General features: G+C 39.9%; 1 protein-coding gene across 5 annotated transcripts; it reads left to right on the top strand.

Annotated features, from left to right (window-relative positions):
• The first annotated feature begins 479 nt into the window (after nt 1–479).
• ZFAND4 (zinc finger AN1-type containing 4) lies at nt 480–20768 on the top strand. 5 transcript variants are annotated; one of them, XM_072340846.1, is made up of 11 exons: nt 480–620; nt 1135–1424; nt 7474–7549; nt 7645–7712; nt 9190–9376; nt 12098–12245; nt 13089–13512; nt 13606–14270; nt 14739–14793; nt 17518–17632; nt 19843–20768. In XM_072340846.1, exons 2-11 carry the CDS (start codon nt 1241–1243, stop codon nt 19976–19978), a joined length of 2058 nt encoding a protein of 685 aa, XP_072196947.1. In that variant the 5' UTR covers nt 480–620; nt 1135–1240; the 3' UTR covers nt 19979–20768. The 5 variants fall into 5 exon arrangements, with proteins under 5 accessions (XP_072196947.1, XP_072196946.1, XP_072196945.1 ...); XM_072340845.1 differs by having other exon boundaries at nt 17515–17632; nt 19843–20755; XM_072340844.1 differs by having other exon boundaries at nt 13089–14270.
• The last annotated feature ends 1013 nt before the right edge of the window (nt 20769–21781 follow it).

Genomic DNA, 21781 nt, shown 5'->3' with positions numbered 1-21781 from the left:
CACCCTTGTCATGGAGAGGGGTACGCACCGTAGTGCTGACGTGCAGTGAGCAGAATGTGGGAGATGCATGCAGATGGTAGCTGTGAGGAAGGTGCCTGCCGGTTATTTATAGGCCGTGCACCTGCCGTTGTGCCTCGTGTAGGGTTGGAGTGTTTGTGAGCTCCTTTCTTTATGGCTGAGGAGCCCAGCTGAGGTACTACATGTCCCATGAGCCCCTGCGCCCCCCGCCTGTGACGTGCACACCGCTGCCGGCGACGGAACGCTACATCCGGGTCTTTGCGCGCACGCTCCGCCTCCCCGCGTCTTAACGACCACAACAAGTGGCACCAGCCCCGACGGGACCGCGAGCCCCGCCCCCCGAAGGAGCCGATTGGCCGAGCCGTCAAGCCCGGCCGCCTCATTCGCCAGTGGGAGAAGTCCCGCCGGGGGTGTCATAAAGGCGAGGTAGGCGCGGAGGCTGCCGGGCTGCGAGCGGCGGTGCGGGCGGTCTCCGGTGCCCCCTCCTGCCGGCGGCGGCTCCTCCCCCCCGCTGCACGAGGCACGCCGGGCGGAGGAGGGCCGCGCCGCGCCGCGCCTCCTCTCGTCTTCCCGTAGCCCTCGAGCGGGCCCGGCGGCGGCAGGTATGTTGGCACCCTGCCCTCCATCTCTGCTGCGCGGGTGCCGCTCTTCTGCCTTCCCTCCTCCGGTCCCCTTGGAGCGCTGCGGTGGAAGGGAGTTTAGGTGTCCCCCGGGGGCGGGCGAGGCGAGGCCGCCCCTGAGGCGCGGGGGCGGCGGTGGGCAGCGGCGGGCAGACGCTCCTTCTCCTTTGTCTGCGAAAGCCCCGCTCCCCCGCCCCGCCGCGGGGCCTCCGGGCTCGGACGGGTGCCGCGGTTCCCCCAGCGCTGAGCCCAGCCCGTGCGGTTGGGCTGCGAGGGGTCGGGCTGTCCGGGCGTTCGGGAGAGCAAACCGTAAACGAGCGGATAGAGAAAGATCCTGAAATGCTGCCTGACGCCACGGAGTCCTGGAGCTGACGCGGTTCCCTGCACGACCTAGATGCTAATTTCCCAGCTCTTATCTGCTGTTTTGTTTTCCTTCTGGAATAAACGGGAACGGCTGTACCCAGACGTTGTTAGGCTGTGCGTGTTTGCTTTATAGGTGGCCGTTCCCAACATGAGCAGCGATCCACCACACCTGTCCCCAGGGCTGGGAGCAGGACGCGGCTTTCTGGCAGAGCTTCCTACCGAGCTGTGAGTCCTTTGTCATGGCCAACAAGAAGGAGCCTCCTTTCTTCAACGAGGATAACATGGGGCCGTTTCACTACAAACTTCCCTTCTATGAAACCATGGAGCTCTTCATTGAAACACTCACAGGGACGTGCTTTGAGCTGCGCGTTTCGCCCTTTGAAACTGTGATTTCTGTCAAAGCAAAGATTCAGAGGCTGGAAGGTACCGTTCTCTTTTGTTTGAGCTTTAACTCCGTCACTTCAGAGGAAGTCTTGTTTTACGGATTGCTCGTTGGGTTTTACACGTAAGCTACGTGTTCAACTTGTGGGTTAGGTTTTGGAGTTGTTTTTTCTTTATTTTTCCTATCAGTTAGTATCGTAGACTTCATTGGTTTTTTTCTTATTCTTTTTTCTAATGTTTGTGTCAGCGATAATTTGTAAGACATCTATGGCAAATCAGTAATTCTCTTAATCACATGGAATATAACGTTTTTGGTGTTCAGCTCATTGTCTGTCCCTTGTTAGTCAGTGAGGGTTCTCAAAGCTGTCAGAAGTCTTACAGTAGGTCTGTATTGCAGCTCTGAGTGCACTTCAGTCTGAGTGTTGTCACTGTTGCCTCCTAGGTTGGTTGGGTTATGGCAGTTCTGTTTGTCTGATACCACAGTCAAAAGGGTAACTGCTGCACAGGCCAGCTTCATGGACAGCGTGAGGCTGCTGGTGGGAGTTGTGAGTAGGTGAGAGGTATTGTGGTGGTGGCAGTCTGGCTGAAGTGCTGCTTTGCAATGCGATGAACTTTGCATGTGTCTTGCTAAGTGATAACCTTTAATTTATGAGGTTGACATGACTCTAAGGGAAGGAGAAAACGTGTGGTGGGTCAGTTCATTCCCCTTCCTGCATGGAAGAATGTGGTTCAGAATGCCTCTGTATCAGTACTCCTGCTGCTTTGCAGTATTGTGTGCATGCACTTCATAGTCCTTACAGGACTGCGTAGCTGTGTAAGCTGACAGTTCAGCAGTTTCGAATTTCAAGACAAGAGATCTTCTTTCCCCTGTATACCTGTCCACATTTTTCATTCTTCTGTCTGACTGTAACCCACTTGGGAGATGTAATATGATGCTTGAATCGAGGATACACTTCTCCCTTTATGGAAATCCATGCTAATGAACTGGAGCAGAAGCATTGCAACAGTAAGGGTGACTTTTGGCTAGTGAGGTCATGGCAATAAGAGTGACTTTTGGCTAATGGGATTACATACAAGAAGCTCCACCATGCACATATCTAGAGATTTACATCAGTGTGATTGAATTAGTGTAGCTACGCAGGCATAGTTTTGTTGCCTGTAGTAGAGCCTTAATTAAACATGAGTCAGGGAACATGTTGAGGGGCTTCCGGAGGCTAGAGGTGAAAACTGAAAACTATTTATTTTAACTCCGTTAAAGATGATAGTGGTACAAAAGGTGTGGGCAGATAAGAAGGCAGACTGTTGAGACAGTACAGATGAAGGCAGGGGCTTTAAAGGATGCGTGAAGAGACCAGTGGAAAATGTGAGGAAGAAGAATTGGAATTTCTTGTCCAAAATAGGAGTCTGCAGCTTGGTGTGCTGAATTATATCTACAGCATATTATTGTAGGCTGGTTATGCCCAACTTAAAAGTGTCATGATTTCTGATAAGAAGAGTGCAGCGCCTACCAGAAATTTGTCTATGGTGATAAATTAATGATTTAGGTACTTGCTGTATTCACTTAATTATTAATAATTTGGTTTAAAAAAGCAGCTAATTTGGTTTAAAAAGCAGCTTTTTTTTTTTTTCTTTTTCTTTTTTTTTTTTTTTTCTTTCCCAGCAGCTATTTTTTGCTTTTTATTATTGTATCATTTCAACTTCCATGGAGTGTGAACCTCTCCTGGTTAATCTGCATATGTGTCTGGAGAATGCTTTTATGCTGCTAGGAGACTCTATGGGTCTCTTAGAGTGTGCTGTCTCTGTAGGCTCATGTATGTGTTGGGGATGATGGTACGTAAGCATACAAAAGAAAGATTTGGGAAAATGATTTGCTTTGCTACCTGACATCTCCAAGTACAACATATAGTACAACATCCCATCACATCAGAATTTAACAGATTTGGTAAGTTGACATCAGCCTCTCTAAGAGGCTAATAGTAAAAGCTAAGTCAATAAGTAACTTCTGTCAAAAACTAGACTGCCAATAGCAGTCAACTGTAATCAGAAGGGGTAATATGGATGACGTGTAAGGAATTTTGAAATACTCCTGGTAGTGTTTGTCATCTTGGTAACTCTTTAGCGAGCTGATGTGTCAAGGGTTTGTTTAGACAGCTGCAGTAGACATTGGTACCCTACTAAAAAGAGCTCCGGATCTCAGCTCTCTCATTCCAGTTAGCTTTAATCAGTGTATGTGGGTTAAAATGCATTAATGGATTCTAGCACATCTAAAATTTCTGTGCGCATCAGCTGGTAAATTGGAGTTAGCTGTGTTTTTTGGATCAGATCCAGGCATGTGTCTGATACATGTCCTGTGTAAAGCAAGCACTTGCTCTCAAAACTTTGATTTGTTCCAATAAAGACTTTGGGTCCGCTTCAGATGAATTATCTCTAGCACTGGATTCACTGAAGGAGCCTTCTTAAGCATTATGCTGGAGAAGAACTAGCTCCCTTTGTCTCTGCTGGTGGCATAAAAGACAGAATACTCTCAGCCAGCAGTTGTGTGTGGTGGTGTCCTTTTGGTTTAATTATAGATATTTGGATCTTAAAGTCAGACCATGTGTTGGTGGTCAGGGGTAGGACAGTACCTGAGTTTCAAAGTGATGTGAAAGACTGAGGTTTATCACACTGATGGTGCTTAAAAATAGCAGGATTTCACCAAAGGAGCAATTAGCATTTATTTTAAATGGTAAACATTGGCTGCTCCCTCAAGTGATCTCTTCTTGCTTCCTCCATTGCACAAGTCTTTGTGGCCGCTGGGCTGGGTGAGGTTTAGTATTGTTCACTCAAATCCACATTTTATTGCATTTTTATAGAAGGAACATTCAGTCGGTGCACTATTTAATTCTTTGGCCTGTAAAAGAATTGTAGATAATACATGAAACTGTGTACACTAATATGGGCTGCTCTCATATAAATGAAAGCTGATGACTTTGTCTGTTATGGAAACATCACTTGGTGCTGTAAGTTGGTGTGAACCTTTGCAGCTCTTCCCTAGTGCAGGCAGTTCAGGGGGCAAACTGGAGGCTGTGGGCCCAGCCTTTGTAAGCATAAGCAAAAAGTAAATGTTTAAGGAACTCTGCAGCAATTTCAACATGAGATGAAAGAGAAGTACGTTGCATTTGAACTTTGAGTTTAAAGTATTTGTCTTCCTTAACATAGTAAATTCTACCTACAACATAAAATAAAGGTTGCTTTAAAATCTGTAAGGCTTTTTTAGGGTCAAACCGCATCAGTTTTTAGAGTCTGCTTTCTGTGCCAGAAAGAGTAAAGTAGTATGTTGGGTGTGTCTTCAATGGCTGATTCAGAGGCAGCATCAAATCCCTCCTTCCCTTTTCTGTGCTCCCATTGTCACTATTTCAATAGGTTGTCTTGTTTGTTGATATGCCTACAGATGTGTTGGCAGTCTGAAGAAACTTCTGTTTTCCCACAGCATCACCTGGCTTGCCCGCTTGCTTTTGAGCACTGAGCTTTTGCTCATTGCCCTATTTTCCTCTCAGTACTAACAGCAGAGCGGTGGTGCAGTCATGCGCTGTTTGAGGAGGAGGGGATAGTAGATGAGTATCTTATAGTTCTCACTATTGTTGCCAATTCTATGTACTGAATCCACATGGAGATGTCTTTTTAAGGAAGATTTGATATAAGCATAGCATCATAGAATGCCATGGCTTGAAAAGAACCACAGTGATCATCTAGTTTCAGCCCCCCTACTGTGTGCAGGGTCACCAACCACTAAACCAGGTACCCAGAACCACATCCAGCCTGGCCTTGAATGCCTCCAGGGATGGGGCGTCTACAGTCAGCTGATGCCTAACTTCTTGCATTTAAACCTATAAACCATATAGCATTTAATTTGTGTATACATACAGAATTCCTAGAAAGCAGCATGAAAGGGAATTAATAATAAATACTTGTCTGTTTCCCGTTATACCAGACTATAGTCTTTTCATCTGCTCATTTAATCAAAAATATGTTGTCACTGTTAGATGAACAAAAACATGCTTCACAGCAGTGCTGCCAGTTGCAAGCCAGCCTTTTTAACAAACACTGTCTCAGTTTATCAGAGTAATTGGAAATTGCTCCTTGGAGGCTGCTGAAACCATAACAAATGCAGACCGTAATGACTGTTTGTGATCAGGAGACTGCAAAACAACAAAGAAAAGGACTTTATTGCAGACTTGCTGGCTCTTGCCAGCTCATTCTCGTTTTGCTTGTGCTGCAGACTTGAAACTTAACCAGTAACCAGTTATTAAATAGCTGGCAGGATAATAGCTATTATGTTGGTCTACTATATGAATGCATCTGGTCTCATAAATGGCTTGTGTACTTCAGATAATACAGGACTTGTTCTGACTACCTTCCAAGTGCAGCAGAGTTGTGTTGGGCATTCATAAAAGAAAATGTTAGCTGTAGTGGGAGAAGCAAATTATCATCTTCTTTGAAGCGTTAAAAAAAACAAGGGTAGTTCCACCAAAATGCAATCAGTCTTGGTGCTAGATGGGAGTGTCTGCTTAGCTTGTTTAATCTGCTTGGGCTTTTGACAGAGTTTGGCCCCAATTTCCTCTTTGCTGTTGATGGGTGTTGGTGGCTTCATGCCCCTTCTCCAGCTTAGGAAGGGGCTGTTTTACTGACTTGCTGCCCCAACTTTCCAAAAACTGTCACCAAGCCTTGAGAAGCTGAGTGCTGGTGCCAGAACACCTGAAAGATACTAATCTTTGCATTCCCCTCTCACAACATGTGTTTTTAGAAATCTGCATGTTATAGCTACTTACACCTCCTTTTAAATATCAAAGCATGTAAATGAGCAACAAATGACACGATGTGATGCTAAAGTGACCAAGAATGAAAGTGTGTGATAAGGTTGCCTTAGCCTTTTGGTGGTTATAGGTTTTGCTTCTAATCTAAAGAGCAGTGTTTAGGCCTTTTTCAGCAAGTATTTCTTGGCCTCCATGGGCTTTCTTTTAATCACATTTTCTCAGGAGTGCACAGTGGAATCTTAATACTGATTTCACCAGGTACATTGAACAGAAGTGCTTCCTTTTGATGCTTATGGAAAGATTATTTATTTATTTTCAATGGCAGAAAGGAAAGCTGTTCGTCTCCCCAGTAGCCCTACTGTTTCTGGTGGCCAGAGATGCATCATCCTCTCTTAACTATCTAAAAGTTGGAAAGAGGCAGTGTTCTAATAGAAATGCGTGAAGACCTCAGGTTGTACCAGCTTTCTGCTTACTCTATTCAATGTGTATCGTGCCTGTATCTAAATGAGTCGGTTGTGCAGGCTAAAAGAAACAAAAGTGGGCTTCATGTAGACTGACTCCAAAGTAAGCATGCCAAGCAATTGTTTGTTATTGCTTTTTACAAAAAAAGGTGGTACTAAATTTGTCCCAGAACTTGAGTTGAAAATGAGTGTTACTAGAGAATAGTATTAAAGCATTCTGATGGTCTAGAAGAGCACCTGAAGAAGGTAAAAGTTTGTAGGAGGAATTTCATTGTGTTATACATATAAGCTTCTGGTTTCCGTATCAAGTGACGATAAAACTTGTTTATAGTTGTCAGCACTGTAGGAGAGCTGTCACCAGTTACTCTAATGCAACCTTGTCTTAGCTGTGTGTAACACAGAGTATCACTGAATTTATCTGTAATAAATAATTTAGTACTTCTGTAGTTAGTTTTATCCAGTTTTGTGTCAGTAGACAGAAGGCTCTGAGGTACAGATAAGAGGGGGAAAAACCAACCCTCCCTCAACTGATGACTAGAAAAATCATGTATTCTACAAAGTCTGAAGCAACTGAATGCTTCTGCAGACCTATTGAGCCAAGAGGGCGAGTTCCTTGCGTGAACATAGGCCCGCTAAAAACATCACCTTTGTAGTAACTATTCAGAAGGCTGGATATTGTCACTGAGGGCTGCTCAAGTGTCTGCCCTTGTCCTGCTTGCTTCCTTCTCTTGTGATCTCCTTTCTTATCTCTTATCCTTGTACACCCACATTCTTCAAAAAGCAAAACTTCCCAAAAGCCCTCTCATCAAATTTTATCTCGTTTTTTTCTCCTTGTAGGTATTCCTGTCTCTCAGCAGCACTTAATTTGGAATAATGTGGAACTGAAAGATGACTATTGTTTGAATGATTATAAGTAAGTGCAGAATAAAATTGCGATGGATGTTTCTAAATAATTATTAGCATAGATAACAGAAACTGTTACAAACATTAATTCATTGTTATTTACAGCATTTCAGAAGGCTGCACTCTGAAGTTAGTTCTGGCTATGCGAGGTGGACCTATCAACACTAGAAGAGGTAGGTACTAACTTTGTTAAGAACTAATGGTTTTATGTAGCAAGTTAAAACCTGAACAGCTACTCTTAACTATTTCAGGCAAGCAAACTTCAGCTCCCAACTAATTGGGCAATACTTTGTAAAAGTATCCCTCTATTTTTTCTTTTTTCTTTAGTGTAACATATATAACATCTCTTCTAATTTTGTTTGCTCATAGTTTAAGGCATATCATCTTTGTTTTCACAACATCATCAAGTCTTAAAGTCAACAATTCTTCAGGAAAGAAAGCAGTGCTGCTGTGATGTCCTTGTTTAATAAAAAATGGGTATTGCTTCAGCTTTGGTTATGTGGACCATCCATGGAAGAATGAAAATGGAAAGTGTAGAAACCCTTTTAATAATTCTCATTGGGAAAACACTCGGCGTGTCTTTTATGGTGGGAATTCCAATTGTAAACTGAACTGAGCTCTCAGAGATGGTGAAAACATTGCTCTTAACATTTGAGTGCTTTAATGTAGTGAAGCCTCAGCTTTAATACTGTTGTAAAACAAGGTGTATTTGCATTGTAAACTTAACTGAAAATTGACATTTTTGGTTGTATTACTGTAGGGAAATTATGTTAGTCTATGTTTTATAAGAACTCAGTACCTTAAGAGGCCTGATTGTCATCTGGCCGCAGCTGACAGTTGGGTGATTCGAGCTACGACAAGTTTTCTGCAAGCATTTAGCTGTTCCTCATGAAGGATTTCCTGATTGCAGTACTGAGTGCTCTTACTAAAAGAATCTACGGATCTGCTGCCTTAATGGAAGAAACGCAGCTAGGGTGTTACGTTTTGCTATGTAAAATTGAACTTAACTCATTTTTCTTCTGATTCTCTAGTGGTAGAATTATCCACATTGAGGCTATTTGGAGAAAAAGAATAAAAAAGAAGTTACTCCAGTAGTTTTTTTTTGGGCCCATTCTTCTGACTCTGAAGTGGGCTTACCTCTGAAACATTTAACAATTGTTTTTATTGGTTGACTTTTTTCCTCTTGTATCTGTAAGAAGATCTGAGAGTGGAACAGTTTTAGAGTACCTAAACTCTAAAGGGTACCTCGGGAATGGATTTTAAACTGTGATTAGTAAACAAACAGAGGTTTTTATAGGATGGATTATTTAAACAGTAAACATATAGCAGTTAACATTTCAACTAGTTTATTTGCAGAACTGCTTGTTTCTTAGACTTTGCTTGCTAATAAAGAATTCACTGACATGTAGAGTTGTAAATCTGGCATATTTAAGCATATGACTTGAATCTATAGAGTGCTATTTGCAGAACTGCAAGAAAGTCTGAAAGAGACTGTTTCAAATTGACCCTCTGATTGGTGTTGTCTTCCAGTGGACGGACTTGCTGGAAAAGTTTCTGTGTTGTAACTGTACTTGTATTTAGGTGTGGTCTGAAAATACAGTGTTACTACCATTAGTTGAAATCATTTGTTTTTTTTTTTTCTCTTCATAGTTCCTGTAGAAGACCCTATAAGGGAAATAGCTGAATACATGGATCCCAGCAGAGATGAGATCTGGGAGAAAGGACCATCTAACAAACAAGTTACCTTCTTAGTATATCGAGAAGGAGATCAGTTGAATTTCTTCCGTGTAGTCGACCGAGGAGATGGTACTTTAACTCCCTTGTCTGAATCTTTGAGGTAAAGTTGGTTTTAATCTTTATGTGGCATCCCCATCTTGAAGGATAATGTTATTTTCGGTTTTATTTGTCAAAATAAAATCTGGAATATTGGAATAATTGCAGACTGAGGGCTGCCAAAATGCTGTAAGTCGTTGACCTGACTACACAGTAAGTCTCTGTGGTCATTGATCATGCTGAATTTGTCTATCTCTGTGTGGCAGTAAAAGAAGCTAATGCTGTTCTTGTACTTGAGGCAGTTCTCAGTATTGCAGCCCTCTTTCTCAAAGATAGTTTTACTCATGAGAGAGTCAACCTGGCAATAAGGATATTAAAACTTCCATTAATTAAAAAGAAAAAAAGTTATTACAGTTTTTCTTTTGCACTTCAAGGCATTTGTTTAGTATTATAAATATTTCTGTCTTCAGTGTAAATCTTTTTTATACAGAAATGACTTGTGCAAGTGATTAGGCAGGAAGATAAATGATTGTCAATGTGAACAGTTTGCCTAAAGTTTTAGAGAAACTTTTTATTTTTTTGATTCTTTTTAGAAAAAAGTACTGAAATAATTATTAATAGAGCTGACCTTTGAATGTAACTTGACTTTGGTTTAGCTAATGTTGAAACACCAAACTTGTCTTAGAATCAAAGTACTGATATTAACAAAGGAGTTAGGCTGCCAGTTAAGCTACTGTTTTATGGTAAACAGACTGCTAGTCTGATTCTTTTTCTGACACTATCAAAATTGATAAAGTATATTGGAAATAATATGATGTTGTCCTTACTGGAGCTTTGGGGTAAATTTTTTAATCCCCTGAAAAATGTAATATCTGTACATTCATTTAAAAAAAAAATAAAATAAGAGTTGTAAGGACTGGCTTTGTTTTCTGAGATAAAGTTTTGCAATGTTCAAACATTGTTAGCTGTTCTTTTCACTGTTCATAAAGTGAAACCAAGGTCACATTTCTCACATACGAATATATAGTGACTGCAGTTTAGAAATTATGTGTTTTGAGTTTTGTTTGATTGCTCTCCTGATTGTTTTACTTTACTTGCATTTAATTGTTAAAGCTTGTCAAAGTGTAAGTACATACAGTGGTAGTTGTCTCTGGATTAAAAGAAAATACCTGAAGCTGTGGAGGAGAGCTGGCAGTGTTTTAACAATATATTGATCATCTTGGAAGCACACATTTTGTAAGCAAGAACTCAAGAGTGTTGACACCAATGGAGAAAGTCAGCTTGAAGTATAATGGGCTTGAAGTATAATGAAGAATAAATCTCCCCATCCTACTTTAGTAGCTTTAGTCAGAAAATGGAGAATAAAAACCAAACCAAACAATTATTTTTACATAGAGAGGAAGAAAGTGAAGCATGGGACTGTTGCATCCCTCTTTCTATTCTTACCTTGAAGAAGGGGAAGTTCAGAGAATGGTTTTGAGTTGATGACTTAAATCTTTGAAGATTTATAATTCTGATGTGATTATGTAGTGTTGAATCTTTACCAGGAGAGGTATGTAATGTGTGTGCCAGCCATCCCTGTACTGAGCTGTTCAGTGTCTGGTAAGAAATGACTGGATTATTCTTCTGTCTTGTTCTGAATCTGCTCTTAAAATTTTGTCTCCTAGCTGTGTTACTTTGTGAATTTCACTGTGTTTTAGGAAAAGGATTAAGAAAGTCAGTACAAAATCACTGGCTCTTAACTAAACCCAGATTTACAAGAATCTGAAAAGGTGCCAGCTTTGGTACTGAGTTTTGGTACTGACTTGCCCATCAGCTTTAGTTGTTCCATGGTCTCTTTTGGAGAGAAGTAATTTTTGTTTGAATAAAACATTTTCATGAAGACAAGGGAATCGCCAGATTGTCACAATTTCTAGATGCTGACAGCCTAATGGAATAATAAAAACACTCCTTAAAAAGTGTTATGAATGAGATTGGAAAAGCATCAATTTGTAATGAATGGACACTCAAAATGATTCTTTTATTTATCTGTCAAATGTTGGATGTGTGTTAGTGATTAATGCTTCCTAGGAAAGAATACAAATCAGATTTTAAAATGTTGAGTTTTTGCATTCTATTGGAATACAAATTGGAAAAATACAGCACAAACTTCCAGTGACAGACAACTGAATTAAGCTGTTTTGTCTTAGCTGTAGCAATTCTAATCTATTTTTTTTTTTTCCGAATGTGAGACTCTTTAGAAACCTAAACTGATCCTTTTTTCATTTTTTTTTTTTTTTTTTTTTTTTATTTTGAAAAGGAGAAATAGAATATCACATCCGCATGGGTGACCCCTCCATTTCCATTTATGGTGAGAACACCCCTCAGGATGGATAGAAATTTGGACTTTCCTTCCATGCCAGAGTCTGATTAATTGGAAAGCTGATCAGCTTGTTGTCTGAGTCACACTGTTAACAGCTTTGGCCATACCTTCAGGAGACACTTGTGGAACTGGATATTCCCTCTGTGGGGAAAAATATATAGTGAGTGTGAACTGACTGTATATGGTATAACAACTTCCCAGAGATGGGACTGTGTGCTGGATTCGGCGTCATCATTTTTGTGAGCACTATTAATAAGGAATGCTTATGTTCTAAAATAATGGATTTGAAATGTCTTTGCATACAGTTTTTCATACTGCTTTGTCAACAGATCAACTGCGGATTTGACTTTCTAGTTGTGAGAATACATTGAAAACAATTAAGTTGGTTAGAGGTGAAAACAAAGTTTCTTTTATTGTTTTTAGTGGTGGCTCAGTTTATAATTTATATGCTGACGATGAAGATGAGACAGAGGCATCACCTTCTGGACAACAGATTATTGAAAATTCAATTACTATGAACAAAATGAAACTGCTCAAGGCAAAGATGGAGAACATGAATCTAAGTAAAAAGGTGAAAGCGTGATTTAAATTCTTCTATGATCAAATAGTTTGCACATTGCCAGTATGGGCTTTTTAGGAAAGCAGATTAGATACTTCCCTTTCTGGAGGAGTAGAGTGATAAAGGGTACATGATTTATTATCTGTTCTTCAAAAAGAACAGTAACACTTCAATGTTCTTCCCTGGGACATCGGCTTCCCTTGGATCTACCTTTCAGTATTCAAAGAATTCACTGCTTGTCCTGGATGTGTTTGTGTTATTTTTGTGGTTGTTGTTTTGCTTTTCTTCTGATACTCTTAAGTGATGTTGCTTTCTAGCACTCTCCCAGTAGAGAATGAGCCACTTTTAACTTAAATGGAACTTATTTCTAATTTCATATAAGAATTACTGTAACTAAGAGTCCTGTGGAGTTAAATATGAGAACAAGATTACCTAGCAGATAAAACATTAGTCTGGTATTCAGGAGATCTGGATTAGTAAAATTATTTCATGTCTGTCTTGGTTCCCAAGATGTAAAATGCAGATATGCTTTTTCATTTTTTGTCTGAGACTCTTCTCTTCTGGGTAACGTCACTGGCGTTCTGGCTTCCCTTTTCTTATTCCTCTGACATATGATCATATGATCTTTTCTGATTATAATCTTTGATCTTGGTATTCTGATGTATGTGTGAAGACTTGGTAGTTAGCAACAGGTGAGAGAGTAGCATGAATGATATGACTGGGTTTTCTGGCCTTATGCTGTCAGAATTCCTCAGAATATGATCTCAGCCAGGTCTCTGATTGCCTCCATAATTCAAATACTGACTGTTGGTTTTGTTTTTGCCTGTTTGTTGGTGTTTTGTTTTTTTTTAATAGCCTAAAAAAACTGTCAAGGTGAAACCTCGTCCTCCAACAGCTCCTCGACCATCCAGTGGTGCAGCAGCTGCTGCTCGTCACCGGTTTTTAAGAGTGCTCCCTCATATTGGACAGTCCTGCCTACCTCCTTCTGGGAATTCATATCCTTCGGAGTCGTCCCAAAATGCACTTACAGCGTTGGCCTCTTTGGCCACTACTGGTAGAACAATGCCATCCCCAGCTAATGACTTTCTTAAGGAAGACGATACTTGGCGGAGCAATTCTTGGTCTCAGTCAGTTAGCAGCATCAGGTTACCACCAAAAATATCTCGTGTCGAACTAGAAAATGCAAAAGTACCAGCAAATGGTATTTTGAGTCCTGTTTCATCTCTGCCTGCCAATTTGGAAAAAACGTCTGAAAATGTGACTTCAACAACAGAGGAAGGTTCTGTTTTGTATCCAAATCTAACAAATGTAGAACTGTATGGAACGGAAGAAAAACTTCTGTCTGAAACAGATACTTTTGCTTTGTTTACAGAAACAAACACCACTGAACAGTGTAGCGAGATATACGACGCAGGAAAGGTGAACACAGAACTTGAACTCTCTGATGGAGGTGAAGAATCTAAAGTTATAGAACAGCACAAAAAGCCTATAAGTAAAGTACTGAGCACTGCAGCGATGGGAACCGGACTTCTCAGTACTCATCAATTAAGTCCTCAGAAAAGTATGCTTTTGTCACCTCTTTGGTATTCATCACAAGTGGCACATCATGGTTCCCTGAAACCACAAACACAACCCAAATGCTTTGAGTCTTGTAACTTGAGATCTGCAGCCTCACCGGACACACTCCGATCTTTGGAAGTCCATAGTATAGCAGATTCCTCCTTTTCTAGGACTGCTAGATTTCATAGCATGAAACTAGATTCACTTAGCAAAAGACAGGATAGAATTGCTAAAGCAGAAGCTAGAGACATTGCAGATGTGGCTAAGAAGGCATCCAAAGAACCTGTGAGATCTATAAATAACTTAGGATTTCTAGCTTCGCTGGCCCGAAGCAAAAGCAGGGAAAGTTTACAGAGTTCTTGTGGGACTGGCAGGTTTCGGACTTCTGGTTTTGCACTACCTACAAACCTTCAGAGTTTTCATGAAGAAAGCTTTAGGAATACTGCTCCTCCAAAAGAAGCTGCTGAATATATCCTAGTGAGTACTAATATTTCCAAATAAATTGAGTTTTTCTTGTCTTTCCAGCATTGGCTGGAAAGTAATTGGTTGTTAAATTCACAGTTAAAACTACTAGTTTTAACTAATGATAGTTTTTACTAATGATAGAATTATGACTGAATTGTCGTCTGATTTCTGCTGCTCACTAATTGTACTTATTCCAAAATTCTCCCTATGAATGGTTACCGTATGTTCCTGGTTTCAGATCTGCAGTGTGCTGTGTTGTGTTGGTGTTTGTGAAATACAGGGAGACTATTAAAATTCGGTCAGTCATTCTGAGTAAGGCTTTATGTTGTATATTTATATTTTTTGTACAGAAGTCTTGGACTGTTTTAATAGCTACTCAGTTACAACGTTGGTTTCAAACAAGCTGATACCAGAGTGCCTGAGTGTTCTTTTAATTTCCATCTGCTAGTAATTTCCTTGTGGAAATTTTTTTTTTTTCAGTCTGCGCATGGGCTTGGAATGAATGGAAGTAATGCAGCTGTAGGGAAAAGAGTAGGTAAGTAGTGTGACTTAAATAATAACTGAAGACGACTCTTTAATCTTTTCTGGTTTATCACATACTTAGAGGACAAAAATTATATATCTCTGTGAAGTATACATCTTTCAAAGTTCTTGCTGTTTTACACTTCTGTAGTGTATTGTAACCTTTTATGTTTTAAGGAATTATTTAACTTACAAATGTCATTCTGACCTTGGGTAGATAAAACTATGACTCTTTTCTGGCTTTATTAGTACTTAATGAGTCCTGCGTATTATCTTTATGCATAAATATGACTTTCTACTCTGAAGATTCCAAAAGCCTAGTCTTGTGAATACTTCTGGATGTACTAGAATTAGAGAGGCTGTTTTGATTGGTAGCACTGTCTTTAGGACTGCAGCCTAAGCCAAAGAGATTTGGCAAAAGGAAAGCGAGGAGGGTACAGATGCTGAAGACCACAGATACCACGCTGCTTTTCTCTATTTGTTGTGACAAAGCATTGATCTCTAGGTAATTGTAGCATACTTAATGTTTGGCATCTACTGAAAATGAATGTTGTTAACCTAAATATGAATATCTTGTGTAATTAATTCTCTCAGGAGGAATGTATTTGTCTAAAGGAGCACTTTTGAAAAGCTCTTAAATCAAGTGAGTTGGTCTCTGGCCTGAAGCAGCCAAGCTGTGCACTAAGAAAAGAGTAGAAGAATGATCATCAGCCTAGGCTGCAAAACAATTCATGGGATGTATCTCCTGCCTCTTCACTTGATCAGGACTATAATTGTTCTGACTGTGTTCAAATGCTCATTTAAGAAAAGCTGACATACTTGCTAAACCTTGTTTTTTCTCTTTTATTCACTTCTCACTGTGTGTATATTCAATTGCTAAACACAGTGGTTTGCTTCCATAATCTTCTGAAAACCCTTTTTTACGCTCATTTTATAGTATCAACAGAGTAGTATTAGTTTTAGGTGTTGCAGACTTTGTTTTGATGATAAGAAAACCATCCTAGTCAATGAGAGCCTTGTTTTTTTGAGGCGGTGATGGTGTGCTGGTCTGGTAATTCCCAGAGCTGAACCAGAAGCCCAAAGAAAATGCCCGTAGACAGTTCCAAGAGGTCTGACTTACTGCAGTTTTTACTGAAGACAGTGAGCTGATGCATTTGGTAAAGATTCTCAGCTCAATCAACTTTATTCTTTGTGTCTTTGAGTTGCAATCTGCAGGCTTTCTCTTCTTTCTTTATGGTCTTAGGGAAAGAGAGGGACATGTGTTCCAGTACAGAGAATGAACTTGAAGATAACCTCAGGAAAAAGTTACACAATGATGTATGGGCAAAAGCTGTGAAAGTAGCTTGTGCCTTCATGTCACAACTGGGGTGCAGCTTAGAATTGGCAGCGAACATTAGTAAATGTTTGTCCATAACAACTCCATGGCAAAAGAGACAAGTCTGCATGATGGGGAAGCCTACCTTTCTATCATTCACTCCATTTTGGATGCAGCCATGATGAATAGATTCCTTTGGTTTGTTTTCTCAAGCAAAGGTGTATTTTTCCAAAAGGCTTCAGACATGAGAAAACAAGGTGGGTGTCATATTATGCATCCCCTTGGGAGAAAGGTAATGATCACTTCTGTAACTAGTCAAAGTCCTGTTGTTATTTAAGGCCTTGATTTTATGTATTTCATGTTACAACAGCTGCTGTAGGGGCTGATGTTCTGTTTTTCTGTTTATGTGTGGTTCACAGTAAGGAATGTTTTCAAGTTTATTTTCTCAAGCTACACTAACTGATGCTTCTGGAATACTATGCTTTTAGATAATGATATGAGTGGCATTGACAAACATTGCCTGAAGTTTCTGTTCTTAGATGATGATAGGATGATTGGTAGATAGGACCGCAGTGTGCAGCGATGACAGCTTGTTAGCTATTGCATGTAGCCATGGTGTCTCAGCTGAGAAACAGCTGTTGTGATTAGCAGTGCACTTCAGAAAGACCACTTCATTAGGTCATTTTTTTCAGGGGAGCACCCCGGTAATATAGTGATACAAGCACTGAAATGTGTTTGAGAGAGTGTGTTGCTCATTTTCTAAATCCAGCATATATGGTAAGCATGTGCAAGTAAAAGCTTGCTTCTGCAAAAGGAGATAAGATTACTTTTCTTTATATGCTTTCCAGTTACAAAGCAAGTAATATGAGTTTTTGAGTACTTAATTCTAAGGAACATCCACAAAGTGTCTTATGGAGCTACATAGTTATCATGCACTTTTACTGCAGTTTTTATGTGCCAACAAGATTTTTTAATGCTGCTATATTTATTTGGTAAACTTGAGTTATTAGCTAATGCATATGCTATATACTGTGTACTTGAATGTTCAGTTCTTCAGAAAGGTATCATGTATGGTGCTTTCCCAGTTGCACCATGTATTTTAATTTTGCATTTGGGAATGGCATTAGAGAATTTGATTTTTTTTTTTTTTCTGTAACTACTTGCTTATATGAATTTTTAACAGATGCGAAATAATCATGTATCAAAGTCATGCACTGCACCGGCCCTTCCAAAGGTGTTTGTAGGCTTGAGATGTGTTGCATTTTGTCTTGTGTGTTTTTACTCTCTGTTTGGGCTTGAGGGTCCCACTTGAGGTATCCTAAGAAATGGAAAATAAATCTGGATTTTGGAAGATAACTTCAGCTTGTTTGTGGTCAGGAATAAATAAAATTGTCTTTGCTGTCTCTCTACCTCTGAAAGCAGGTGAAGCAACCCATCTTCCACCTGTGAATGGCTCAATTCAAGCAAAAAAGAAAATTACAAAGTATTGCTTTCTCTGTGGCAAGAAAACTGGATTGGCAACCAGCTATGAGTGCAGGTAGGCGTGGTGTGAAACTGGCTGTTTAAGGTAAATAGCTGGGATAACCAAAAGGTTTTCTTTGCTGCATGATGTTCACTAAAACCTAGCATGTCAAAAGACAACTTTCAAAGAAGTTGAAAGAGTTGTTTCAATTCTCAGTTCAGCAAAACTCCAAGAAATAAAGTTCAGAAATATTGTACGTGCTCTGCTGTGGAGGAGTATGTTCTGCTAGGAAAATATAGACATGCAAGGTATCTTGTGATACAAAGACTTTTGTGGACTTACTACAGACTTATGCTCTGCAAAGTGTATTAACTATAATTATACCATGAGCAACTTGAGGACAAACTTTTTTTTTGCTACAATTTAAGGAAATCTCCCTCAGATCTGGCCCTATTATAACACATCTGCACTGTTTGATTGCTTCTTAAGGATTTCTCTTTGACAGCTTTTTAATTCTTACACATGTGCTATTTCTTATAAAACTTCAGTCATTTTTGAACATCTAGAGCATTTCAAAAGCAGAATGTTGGAGTGCTGCTCCCGCAAGTCACAGCTTGCTGACAGCGTAATGACACTTGGTGGTGGTGACTAGAAACTTGGAAAAACAATCCAAAAAAAAAAAAACACAACACCTTTCTGTCTTGGTCTCTGTTGTGTTTTTCTCAAGATATTCTTGGTATCGTTCACTGTGAACAAGCAAAGGCTAGAAGCTGCTGCACAAAGTGCTATGTTTGAAGCTGATTGGAGTTAATGTCAGTCAGCAGCAAAATGAATGAGATTTCTGCCACTGGGGAATTCTGATGGGAAGTTTCAGAGAGAAACTATTTCCTTACTGAATTTTCAGTCTTTATTTTTTGAAACGTCTTTTGTCTGCTGCACAATTTTCTACTGAGTCAAGAGATGGAAGCTCCTCTACAAGTAACTAAGCAGCTTGTTTAAGGTTAGAAATGAAGCTCAGAAAAAGGAGGAAAATTGTACATCATCAACCATGTGACCTCTTACTAGAATGGAACATCAGCCTAGTAGAGAATACCGACTGGTGATTGCAGAAGCAAGAATAAAAGGAGAACAAAGTTGTTACTAGGCAGAAAAGCCTCAGGAATGGCTGCAGAGTTTGTTATGAACCCAGATAGGTAGAGAGAGGAATACAGTAATGAGATGGTAATGCTCAATCCATTTAAAGAATGTTCTGTTTCTGAATGATGCCATTGCTGTATGGTCAAAATACAACTTAATCAAGTACTTTGAGCAACAGGATGGAAATGGCTGCAAACTGAATCACAGAAAGTTCTGCACAAATGTAAGAACTTCTTCACAGTAAGGGTGGCGGAGCACTGGAACAGGCTACCCAGAGAGGCTGCAGAGTCTGCTTCTCTAGAGACATTCAAGACCCACCTGAATGCCTACCTGTGCAGCCTGGTCTAGGGAGTCTGCTAGGGCAGGGGCATTGGAGTAGATGATCTCTAAAGGTACCTTCCAGCCCCTACAGTCCTGTAGTTCTGTGAAGCTAATATTAGTCTCCGAGCACTTTTTCAGATTAGGTACAACATACATTGTTTCATTTTTATTATTATTATTATTTTCCCAGTAAGCACGTTGTGTATCAAGGGGAAAATACTTATTTTACTTCATTGAATTTGCAACTGATTCTGGAAATATGCATACTTTACTTCCTGTATGACCAACTGTGTTCTCTGCAGTTTGCACATCTATCATCTCTGCAGCTGACTAAATTGGTACTAACTAGTTTCAGTTTATGCCAGGCAGAAATCACATGCTGAACTAAATAGTTACTTCAGTGGTTACAGTGATGTGGCATTTTTTAATTGAAATACATCATGTGGCTTTGGCCTGATGCCGTTATTTTAGTTCTATGGATTTGTCTTCTGAATTCTACCTACTAATGTTGTGTAAGATCTTTAAAATGAAATAAAATAGATCAAAGCCCATCATTCTTAACTTCTGTATTTGTGATCCTTTCTAGCTGATTTCAAGAGTACTGAGGTGGTTTAAATTCGCAGCTGAAGAGAATGTTGGGTTAAAACTGCAGCATTCGGTGACAAAAAATGTTGTTTTGATTACCAGTTAATGTTATCAGTCAAAGATGACTAGAATCCAAGCAGTCATGTCAAGTGAACAAGACATGATTAAGCCAAAGTGCTCCCAGCATGTCAGAGTTAAAAGCTTCTAAAAGCTTGTAACTTCTAATATTCTTCATTCTTCAGATGTGGAAACAACTTCTGTGCAACACACCGCTATGCAGAGGCTCACACCTGCACCTACGACTATAAGAGTACAGGGAGAAGGTATTTACAGGAGACCAATCCCGTCGTTAGTGCACCAAAGCTTCCCAAAATCTAACGTGGTTGTGCTGCATGTGGCCATTCTGCCATTGAAGAGATGCATTTAACTCAGAGAAGCACTTGCTTAAACTGCATAATTTTGCCACGCTCTGTATCTGAGGATTTGCCAAGTATCAAAAACACACAAGGATGCATCCTATTGAAGAATAATGTGAACACTACTGCAGCTGCAACTTTTCTTCTTTAGCGAATGAAAAGTTAATTTTTAAAAACTCACACTATGATTTAACTGTTCCTGCACGTCTCGTGTTGTGTTTTATATTTGGAAACGGTATTTCACTAGACAAGTCTTTTAAAGATGCACTTTACTAACTTAATTTACAGTATAACCAGACTTGAGGGGGTGTTGTAATGAGGGCGTCACGTCATGTCTTCTATACTGTTGCATTTTTTGTCCATTGCGTGGTATCTAAGTTATTTCACTGGAGTGATCCTCCTCCCTTCCCGTTTTTCTAACTGCCTGTTTGGAGCGAGGCAGTAGTGTACTCTGTCCCCCCTTTCATTCAGGTCGGTATTCAAACACTGTGTATCCATCCTGAAAATAACATCATGTTAAATCACATTTTCATAAAATAATTCTGTTTATATTACAAATGGGTTTTTAAAATAGAAAATCCCACTTGATGATATTAAATATAAGGAACAACTTATTTTACCTTTTTTTGTAATCCTAGTTATTATTATTTTTTTTTTTTAAGACTTCACAGCTCGGTTTGTTAAGGTGTTGAATGCTGTTTCTGGAAGAAATTCTAATAAATATTACATTTTATTCTGGCTTCTGATCTTATAGATGCACAAAATGACGGCCTATTTCAAAGCATGTTCCTAAATTAAGTGTTGGGAGTTGGGGGGGCGGGGGGGAAGGAGGAATTTTTACTTTTTCAGAAGCACTGGCTGGTCTCTGTTGCCACTGAGGTCAGTGGCAAAATTCCCATACACTTCAATAGAAGTGACCAGCACTGTGCTTTAGGTAAACCTCTTGGATGTGGTAGCAAAGGCAAAATGGATATACAATGAATGATGTTTTAGCCTGGAACCTTTATCACCTCCTGCTGATATAAAAAGGCAATTCAGTACTTGCTTGCATGAGACATCCTTTAATGAGCATGTAGCTACGTCAGGAAGCAATATTTGGAGCCTTACATGCTGTAGCCTAACTCCTGTCCGAAGTCTTTAGAAGTCTGTATTGCTCAGGATGCTCCAGTGTGAATCCCTACATTGCATCTACACATTTAAATGTCATAGTCCCATTTTTGCTCAATTCCAGAAGTACTTTGTTGGGTTTTGGTGTTAAAATGTCTATGTTGTCTATGCTGCTTTGCAAACAGTAGCATCTGATGAGCACAGCAGTTACAAGTTGGGCCCATAACAGAAGGAAGATTGATGAAACAAAGAGAAGTAATTTGAAGAATTCTCACCCTTGGAGAAAATCCTTTCCCTGTGGTCTGCCGGCAGTTTCTTCCCTTGGAATTTTTGGAGAGCAACATCCTTGGAATACAGTTTTCGGATTCACTCCTCTAGGCAGTCATATGGTAAGGTGGTTGTTCTGTATGTGATCTCTGGACCTCTTCTTCTTAGAAGATGGTGCACTGAATGTGAAGGACTGCTTGCAGTTTTTGTTATCTCCAACACAGTATTTGATGCTGAAGGAAAGGACCAAGAAACTGGGCACGTGCGGGAGTGTTTTCCCAGCAGTTGTGACTGAGCACCTTCAAGACAGAAGTGTTGTTCCTTTGTGGGTATAGTAGATCTCTGAGAGGAAGTGGGATTAAAGTAATACTCAGCTGTCATCTCTTAATCT

The sequence above is a fragment of the Excalfactoria chinensis genome, chromosome 6, assembly GCF_039878825.1.
Source record: "Excalfactoria chinensis isolate bCotChi1 chromosome 6, bCotChi1.hap2, whole genome shotgun sequence".
Lineage (NCBI taxonomy): Eukaryota > Metazoa > Chordata > Aves > Galliformes > Phasianidae > Excalfactoria > Excalfactoria chinensis.
The sequence above is the reverse complement of the archived record's forward strand: the minus strand, read 5'-3'. Positions and strand labels throughout refer to the sequence as shown.

Bases quoted from the DNA above. Each gene is read 5' to 3' on its own strand.
- ZFAND4 (XM_072340843.1), top strand. From the start codon at position 1,241: ATGGCCAACAAGAAGGAGCCTCCTTTCTTCAACGAGGATAACATGGGG. The intron at 1,425-7,473 runs GTACCGTTCTCT...TTCTCCTTGTAG, and splicing joins AAAGATTCAGAGGCTGGAAG to GTATTCCTGTCTCTCAGCAG. The intron at 14,794-17,514 runs GTAAGTAGTGTG...TACCTCTGAAAG, and splicing joins AGCTGTAGGGAAAAGAGTAG to CAGGTGAAGCAACCCATCTT.